A 9,902-nucleotide genomic window follows, 5' to 3' on the forward strand; every position below is an offset into this window, starting at 1 on the left:
ATGATTTTTTAAAGAACTGTTATTAGTGACATTTTAGATTTTGGAGGGGGGTTGGCAAGAATAAAGGTTGCCAACATCTGATGTAACATTCTTTACACTCTGCTGCCCATTACAGTTATTTTTGCCTTGTATTCATGATATACAAGGCAAAAAAAATTTTTTTTTAATTCATGATATGTTTCACCTCTCTCATCAGTAATTTTTAACATATCATGTACTCATAGAATTTTAGAACACAAATCAAGGGAACTTGGTTATGACGCAGAAAATGTTTTAATGAATGTTTTGGATTAAGTATAACTATAGATATTAGAAATGGGTATAAAAATCAGTTTTAAAATAAATTGAATAACTTATTGTATTAAGGCAAGTTTGTAACAACAGGAAGCACTAGAATCCTGACCTTAAAAATTACTATTTTGTCTAGCAGACTTAAACTTATAGGTGCAATATGCGTTCTAGTGATGTTTCTCTTCTCCACGTGGCATTTAAAGACATCTTAAAATTGTGTTCAGGACTGCAGGTTCTGTGGGGGAGATGACGCCGGCGTTCTTCGGGTCCCTATCCCGGTCCATCGGTGGTGAATTTTCCGATGCCTGGCCTCTGATGCAAAGCTCCATTTGTGTTGACAACATCTCTTTTTGTGAATCTTATCCTGAACTCACTGGAGAAGATATTAATGCCCTCGATCCAGAAAATGAAAACTCAGCATCTTTGGATTCAAACAATAGTCAGGTTTTGGCCAGTGGAGCTGTTCCAATTCAAACTCATTCTGAAAAGGTTACAGAAACTAGTGATTTATCGAGACATAACAGCACATTGACAGACCCAACCCTAACTAAGGATACACTACCTGCTAGATGTCAGCAAGATCAAGAGAGTGAAGGTGTCCTTGACCTAGCCACTCCCACTTCCCTCCAGGTAAGGCAATGACTGACGGGTTTATGACAGACCAGAGGGAATGGAACCCTATCCACCCAGGGGGATCCAGTTCAAAAGATTTTTCTACAGTGTTGTTGTTGGTGTTTTCGTTAGCTGCCATTGGGTCAGCCTCCTGTGCGTGGTGACCCCATGCACAACAGAATGAAATGTTCCCCGATCCTGCACCATCAGTTGCAGAGTGGACCATTGCAATCCATAGGGTTTTCACTGGCTGATTTTGAGAAGCAAATTGTCAGGCCTTTCTTCCTAGACTGTCTTAGTCTGTAAGCTCTGCTAAAATCTGTTCAGCATCATAGCAACACACAAGCCTCCAACGATAGATGCATTGGTAAGGAATCAAACCTAGGTCTCCTGCATGAAAGTTGAAAATTCTACCACTGAACCACCAGTCTCCTTTTTTTTTTTAGTATATAAAAAATTAAAATAAAAACATTGCCCCTCAAATCGATCCGAACTCATAGTGACTCTATAGGACAGAGTAGAACTTCCCCATATAGTCTCCAAGGCTGTAATATTTACATGAGCAGACTGCCACGTCTTTCTCCCATCAAGCAGCAGGTGGGTTCAAACTGCCAACCTTTCAGTTAGCAGCCACTTAACCACTGTGCCACCAAGGGTATAGGAGAGTATATTTTAAAACAAATTTAGAGTCTTTTGCTTTTCTTTCTTTTTTTAAGCCAACAGAGCTAGGCTAAAATGCCATAAAGGGCAGCTGCGTGCTTTCAGTCTTCTTTGTGCATGTGACTGCTTGGCATAGCACCCCCTACCTCCTTCCCTGTTTGAGAGAGGTGAGTTTGGGAACATCTTGCAAACAGCTCCTAACCTTCATTTTTCCCTGTGATATTGTTGGACAAGGGTTCGAGGTTACCACCAAAAGATATACTCACACTCCACTTGTCATGAACTAACTTTACTCGTGTAGAGAAGAGAGAGAGATCAGCTTCACTAGTGGGCACAGGGCTCCCGTACCCAGCAGGATTCCCTCACCAGCCATGTGTGGCCAGAGCAGGCCCTGTACCCAGCAGGATTCCCTCACCAGTCATGTGCGGCCAGAACAGGGCAGATGTCCTACATTCACCCCTCTCGTGCCGTAGACTGGAGAGACCCTGTTCCTTCCCTACTGGGTAGATACAGAAGTGGGGTTGGCCGGTTAGTGTATGGTACCCATACATGACAAGAGACAGAAAAAGTTACTCTGTGCCCAGAACAAGGGGAAGCCTTCTCTGATAAGTAGAAGGAACTGAGAGAGAGAGAGAGAGACGCAATTCCCCGCCTCCATATCAAAGAATGTTCTGGACCTGAGGCCTTAACTTAGGAGGCCCGGATGGGAAGCATAGAGGTAGACCATTCCCCCAGCAGATATTCTTATGCCTAATCATTAAATGTACGTCACTAGCAGCCAAGCAGACTAGAGTTTGATCTCCTAAAGCTCTGTCTCCTTCCTCCCTCCTTTTCTGTTTTCTCCTGGATCTCTCTGCTTTGACTGATTGACCAGTTTGGTTGGAAATTGATTTATGATTGGATCCTGGCATAAGAACCTCCCAGATAGAAGTGTTCCAAATCAGAATCGGGGGAGGAGGTGGGCTGCAGGGAGGGGGCTTCTGTGGCGTGTGCAAGGCTGGCAGCTGTGGAGCCTTCAGGGCAACATAGGCACCAGGTGAGGATGTGGCCTTTGCAGCACCAGGGGCCCACTGTTCATAAGTATTTCCTTAAATGGAGGCACATATATGGAAGAACAGTGTCGGCCCCCATTCTGCCAGCCATAGCAACAAAGATGCTCCAGGTCCCCCAAGGCTCCACCTGGCACAGACAGTGTTGCTGGCCCTGTGTGCCCCTCCCTGCCCCAAACCTCGGACCTTGGGTGCCACGGAACTGTCTGAAGCATGTTGCATGGGCCACTGTGCTGAACAGTGCCTCTGCTTCCATAAGATTTTGTGTCCTTAGCTAATTAAATCAGAAACTCAATCCAAATTTAAGGTATGAATATAGATGTGTTTTGTTTAGATCAATATATTGATTATGTATTGATCTAAATGTGTAGGGTTTTTTTTAAAAGCTACTACAAGAGAATGGTAAAGAGAATATATAGGGAATTCTATAAAGAAAGCCCACCACCCATTTGTCAGTCTGTTGTACTGTGATGGCTTGCATGTTGCTATGATGCTGGAAACTGTGCTGCCGCTATTTCAAATGCCAGCAGGGTTATCCATGGTGAACAGGTTTCAGCGGAGCTTCCAGACTAGGATAGTCTAGGAAGAAAGGCCTGGTGATGTACTTCCACAAATTAGCCAATGAAAACCTTATGGATCGTAACTGAACATTGTCTGATAAAGTGCTATAAGGTGAGCCGCCTAGATTGGAAAGCACTCAAAATACACAGTATCCGCAACAATGTACTCTAGCCTACGGCCGATCATGAAGATGGCACAGGACCAGGCAATGATTCGTTCTGTTGTGCATGGGGTCACCATGAGTTAAAGGAGCCAAGTGAACAGCAACTGAACAACAAAGAGAGAAAATGTTTTGTTAAATTTGTTCTCAAAATTGGGAAAGAGAAGTAAGTGAAGGAAGGAAAAATAAATTAGTTTAAAAAATATAAACTATGTACCTTTGAATTCATCTTGTAGAGTGAAACCTGTGAGAGCCAGAACTTGATGGGACTGCCAGCAGGAGGGGAAGGAACCAGTGGAGGAACTGGATGTCTTGTTATCTACCCTAAAATAACAGTCTAAGGGCTCGGAAAGTTAGGTCTGCGTCACGTGTTCATTACATAGAACCTGAGGTTTCTTACACCAAGTCACCAGCGAGTGATTTGGATGATAAGCCTGCTTGTACCACCTTCATGCACAGCTACTGTACCTTCCTACACATGTGTGGTTGGGGGACAGATACTAGGATTCTTGGGTCACCAGGTGACCAACCACAGCTTTTCAGAGAACCGTCAGGAAATAGAATGACCACTCAGCTTGATTTTGTAGCCTGTCCCCACGTTTGTGATATACTCAGACTAAGGAGTGAAACATCTCAACGCCAAGTCCTGTCAGCGCCAGTTCTTTCCCTGCTTTTCTCTGTTTCTGTTGGTGGTGGGGGTAGGATTGACAAACACTGTTACCACAGCTAGATGAGTGTAGAATTTTAGAAAGAGATTTACTATGCAAGCTTGGTATGTAATGCCCTTTTCAAAGACTGCAGTCAAGATAACTATCATGATCTAGATAAAGGGACTTTGAATTCAAATTATTATGAAAAGAAAGTTATAACTACACATAAAATGAATCTGATGAGCAAATGTTACATTCAGATTGCACAATATGATTTATTAATGAAAGGTTTTTATTAAGTTTTGAGCTGTGTTATCTCATAATTATTAGATGATTTGAGTAAATCTAAATTGACATTCTGAATTCATGATAGGAATTGCTAAAATGTAAATGGTTAGAATACAAAGGGGCAGCTATAGCCACAGCTCTACTTTTGTCTTTATTTGGTGTGAGGCTGCAATATCTAATGCATGATGCATTTGTTTCTGAAAACTGTATTGTTACATGCTCATTTTCTTGTGGGTGGTTTAAGACCACCCAGGCTGTGATGGTTCAGAATAAAGCAAGTAAGTGTGAGAGCCAGCTTCAGCCTGTATGGCTCAGTTTTCATCAGACTTTCCTACATACACCTCTCTAAGAAGGAGCATCATTTGCTGAGATGTTTAGGAGAGGGAGTCAGCTGATTTACTTAAAGGAAAAGCACTTTTTTTTTAAACCAACATTTTCAACATTAACGTGAAAAAATGGAAAGAACGTTACAGAAGGTATAAGAACTGCGTTCTAGTTTCTTAATCAGTTAAAATCTCTGCTTCTGACTTACCTGCAAAATGAAGATACTTGCCTATCACATTAGGGTGAATGTGGTTGTTATTATCAGTGAACGTTCACTGATAATAATGACCACAATATTCATTGATAATAATAACCACAATTTTATTGGTAATAATAACTGCAATATTCATTGATAATAATAACCACATTCACGCTAATGTCACTGAATCAACATATTTGATGGAAGTGTCTCCAGAATGCTCGTTAGAAGCAAGGATGGCAAGACTATGTCTCACACACTTTGAACATATTATCAGAAGGGATCAGTCCCTGGAGAAGGACATCATGCTTGGTAAAGTAGAGGGTCAGCGGAAAAGAGGAAGACTCTCAACAAGATAGATTGACCCAGTGGCTGCAACAGTGGGCTCAAGCATAACAACAATCGTGAGGATGATGCAGGACGGGGCAGGGTTTTGTTCTGTTGTACACAGGGTCACTATAGGTCAGAACCGATTCGACAACACCTAACAACAACAACCTCATACTATCAAGAGTAATTCAGAAGCTTTTATTTCTAGGTAATCTCCTTAGACCTAGGAAAAAAAAATTTAATAAACTAAGTTTTATCTGATATGTTAGCAATGCCAAATTAGCAGTGAGTAAGAGAATATTTACTGCATAAAATGATTAAGGTTTTACACACTTACAGTGATGTTCAGGTGGCTGATGCCTTGTCACTTCCTGCAGTGAGGTCAATGCCCTTTTTGACAGGGGCAAGCCTAATGTCTCCACTTTGTTGAGGATATTTGCCTCCATGAAGATGGCAAGTATTCCAGTCAGATCATCATAAAAGAAATCTCATTCCCAAACTATTTCTAAACCTTTCCTCTTTGTCCGACAGAAGTTTTAAATTTCAGAGACTGCCCTGGCAGTTAAAGAATGGCATTATTCATTAATCATCTTTGTTCTTTGAGAAAAGCGACTAAAGAATCGCAAAATCTTTACCTACAAGTGTTTTAAAGGAGTGTAACACATAAACAAGCTTTGTCTGACACTTTGTATAAGGCTGAAAATTTACAAAATAATTGTTCATACACTTTGTTTGTTTGGGGTTATATTGTCATTTTTAGGTACTATTTGCAAATATTGGATGACTAAGGAGCCGTGGTGGCACAGTGGTTAAGCACTTGCCTGCTAACCAAAGGTCAGTGGTTTGAACCCACCAGGCCGCTCTTTGGGAGAAGAGACCTGATGATCTGCTCCTGTAAAGACTGTTGTTAGGTGCCGTCTAGTTGGTTCTGACTCATAGTAACCCTGCGTACAACAGAACTACACGCTGCCTGGTCCTGTGCCGTCCTCATAGTCGCTGCTATGTTTGAGCCCATTGTTCCAAGACTGCTTCAGCCTTGGAAGCCGGATGGGACAGTTCTACTCTGTCCTGTAGGTTCACTGTGAATTGGAATCAACTCAACGGCAATGGGTTTTATAAGCTGTTACGAAAAGTTTTATTTCATCCTCAGAATACTGGGTACCTGGGTATTTGAACACCATTGAATGAGCTTCTTGTTCACATGTTATGAAATTCATGTATGCTGCTAGTAAAAGTTATGTTTTAATAATTCATTTTTACAGTTACAATATAACAGCTTTAATTTGTGAGGTATTGTTTTTAAAGCTTTCCCTCTGTTCATATTTTAGGAAGCCTAAAGGACTTCCTTTTCTCTGCAACAGAAGTGTGTGTATGGAACCCAAAGGGCCCGCATCTGCTAAGGCTTACGGACTGAGCACGGCCCGGACCAGAGTCTGGGAAGAACAGTCTGAACCAAACTGACAGCATTTTAAGCCCTTCGACCAGTTGCTTTGGAGCCAGGCCAGCTGTGAGCCAAAGCCTCAAGGAATCCAGAAGAATGACTGCAGGCAGACTCCTGATACTCTGTCCCTTTCCTAAACCAGAAGCTTCTGTGCTGCAAGAGTGACTTCATAGACTGACGGCTAGAGTTTGCAGCCTATAAGGTTATGGACGTCTGCGAAGAAACAGGCTCTCGTGCTTACATTCATGCTGAACGTGGTTTTATAAGACCCAAGACCCAGAGAATAACTTTTTATTTACATTTTCCTTTCAGAAATAATTTCATATAGCTGATTATCTTACTAAAAGTCAATATCATATCCACTGCTGTTGTTTCTGTGCAGAATGGGTTCAATAGTGAGTGCTTCTATTTGATGGTCACTTTTTCATCATCTTAGCTGATTAGTGGCTGGAAGTGACTTCGTACCACCTGCCTAAATCTTGGGTTTATGCGATGAAGCTAATTGACCTAAACAGGAATCAGAGGAGAATCTCTTTGTTCCAGAAACCTCTTCCAACCTCAGTCTCTGTCTCGTATGCCTGCTGTTGCTGGTAGTGAAGAGGCGGAAAGAGGGGATGTGGTTGGCAAAGGGCCACCCACTCCCCTGAGTGAAAACCACTTTGTGCACATATCCTAGAGATGTGTATGCAAAGACGAGCATACTTATGTGAAAACTAGTTGACGTGGAAGCATTTGTTACATCTGTCCCTGTGATTGAGCTTAGAAACTCCAGAACGTCTCTTTTCTATAAAAGTGCTATTTATAAAGATAATGATCTTTTATTTGTTTTGTATCTTATATTAAGGAGTCCCTAGGTGGCCCTTGACTACTGACAGAAAGTTGATGGTTTGAACCCACCTAGAGGTGCCTCGGAAGACCTGCCTGGCAATACTATAACATATCCGATTCCCCCATTACTGAATGTAGTACTGAAGACTAAGTAGCTAGTCCCCATGAGACTACACTACCCACTAGAACCAGAAGGAAAGGGTTTGAGGTGAACAGTCTGTAATGGTCGTAGCACAGTTTCACCAACCTGGAAAATTAGCTAGCACAATAATGTCCTATCGTAGCATGATGGTGTGGGATTTAAGAGTGTGATGCCCCTTCTAAGACTCTCCATCCCATCCCAGCTTGGTGTTCATGTCTAGGGCTAAGAGACTTGGTCCAGTTCAGTCCTGACACCACGAGTGGCTCATGTGCTCTTTTTCCGTGTCCCCTCAAACCAAAAACCAAACCCACTGCTCTCCAGCCAATTCTAACTCATAGTGACACTACAGGACAGCGTAGAACTGCCCATAGGGTTTCGAAGGCTGTGATCTTTACGGAAGCAGACTGCCACATCATTCATTCTCCTGCCTTATGCCCTGAAGAGGAACTAATTAAGCAGGAGTTGTTTTTTCCTACTTGAACCTACATGATCAGATCTAGCCTTTGTCTTTTAGCTAATTACTAGTAGCTCTCTCACCTTTCCTCTTAAAAAAAGAAATAGACCTTTGAACATCAGTGCGTGAGAGTGCACTTCGGTATTTTTTTTGAGAATTGCCCTTCCCAAATCAGTGTCTTTTACCTTACATTTAAACTGAACATGAAAAATCTGTCTTTCCTAGGACGTTTTTAGCTTCTCACTTGTTACCCCATGGTTTTCTGTCTTTACGAGGCATTAGCAAAATGTAATGAACCCTTTTCCATGTGGCCATCTCTATGTATAGTTCAATATGTGTATATCAGCTTGCCTGTGTGTGGTACTTCTCATTATTTCAGTTTCTTTAACTGAAATAGGAAACTAAGAGTGCCTCATGGGACCCTACATCTTTCCTGTCAGCCTAGTGACAGTCATTATTCATTGACTTTTTTAGTATAAACCAATGGTTCTCAATTCTTGATAGTCTCCAGCTCTTACGAGAAAAATATTAAGGATTTGACCACAAGATGTCTGTGTGAAAGTGCAAGTAGAGTTTGCTTGATTGATCTAACTGTAATCCACCTACGTGTGCCATTGTTTGCAGTCTCATCATTTCCATTATGATAGACAAAGGGGTGATTAGAGGTGGGCCAGGGTGGTGTTCCTGTATGTAATCTGGACATGTTTTCCATGTGGAAAGCCCTGATTGACTTCAAAGATAACACTTGCTGGAGAAAGCAAGACCGATGGGATAAAACTTCTGCCAAAAATCCTAAAGCATCGCTTTTGATCAACAGAGAAATACTTAAGAGTTGAAAGCTGACTTTGACACTGCATTTGAAAAATTTTGAGTTATTTTTATCAAGAGAAGACATTTTACCATCGCTTACCGTAGAAACATACAATAAGGTTATATTCTTCACTCGTTGTAAACACTTGACAAAGAAAAAAACAATTTGCATTTCACATGGTTGGAATATCCTATAGCACTCAAGAAGCCAAGCTGCCAGAGTGCATAGGCAGGAAATGGCCATCAGAGAATAATAGGCCCAGTATGTGTGATCCTTGTGGCTCAGGAACACCTTGGAGCTTGGCAACAAAGAAGGAAACAAGGATTTGGAGAGCAGCCACGTAAAGGCATGGGTTTTCTAATCTTTGTGTATATGGAATATTTTTAAATATAGATTTTTCTACTTTAGATAAAATATGAATATTAATATTACCTAGGTTCAGTACTGTTGTCTGTGTTAGTTAAAAAAAGAATTAGAAAAAGAAAAGGGCTGCATTGCTTTAAGGTAGTTGGCTTGAATCAATTTAGATTTCATCATTGCTATTTTGCATACTGGATTTTTTTATCTGTAAATTATCATTTTCTTATATAAATAGTTTTGTAATACTTTTTTATTTGTGAATAAAATTCTTATCTAGTATTCTTATTAATGTGTCCAGTGAGAAAATAATTGATAATGTTGCATAATTGTGGCTATAGATAAGGTTTGCCCGTTTTGACGGTGGTCAATGTAAGGGTCTCACAAAGTTCTGATTTTTTGGACATAGCTCTCTCTGGCCCCTCAAACTTTATGAGGGTGGTTTAAAATCTTTACTAAACCAAAACCAAAGCAGATGCTGTCCCATCGAGTCGATTCCAACTCATGACAACTCCATGGTGTCAGAGTAGAAGAACTGTGCTCCATAGGATTTTCCATCACTGTAGATTGCCAGGACTTTCTTCCACAGTGTTTCTGCATGATTTTGAACTGCCAATCATTCTGTTAGTAGCTAAATGCAAATCATTTATGCCACACGAGGACCTAAGAGGCTCTAACAGAAGTATGAACCCTGGAATCAGCAATAAATTAGTGGCGTGGGGGTTAAGCACTTGGCTGCTAACTG

General features: G+C 41.2%; 1 protein-coding gene across 4 annotated transcripts in view; it reads left to right on the forward strand.

The window, feature by feature from the left end:
• TNFRSF19 (TNF receptor superfamily member 19) overlaps positions 1-9,442 on the forward strand; it is a 112,399-nt gene extending 102,957 nt beyond the window's left edge. For 3 of the 4 annotated variants that reach the window (XM_049867156.1, XM_049867158.1, XM_049867157.1), the window contains exon 9: positions 516-6,441. In XM_049867156.1, coding sequence (XP_049723113.1) covers positions 516-933 — 418 coding nt within the window. In that variant the 3' untranslated portion in view covers positions 934-6,441. The other variant, XM_049867159.1, reaches the window with a different exon arrangement.
• The last annotated feature ends 460 nt before the right edge of the window (positions 9,443-9,902 follow it).

Source organism: Elephas maximus, chromosome 23, assembly GCF_024166365.1.
Source record: "Elephas maximus indicus isolate mEleMax1 chromosome 23, mEleMax1 primary haplotype, whole genome shotgun sequence".
Taxonomy (NCBI): Eukaryota; Metazoa; Chordata; class Mammalia; order Proboscidea; family Elephantidae; genus Elephas; species Elephas maximus.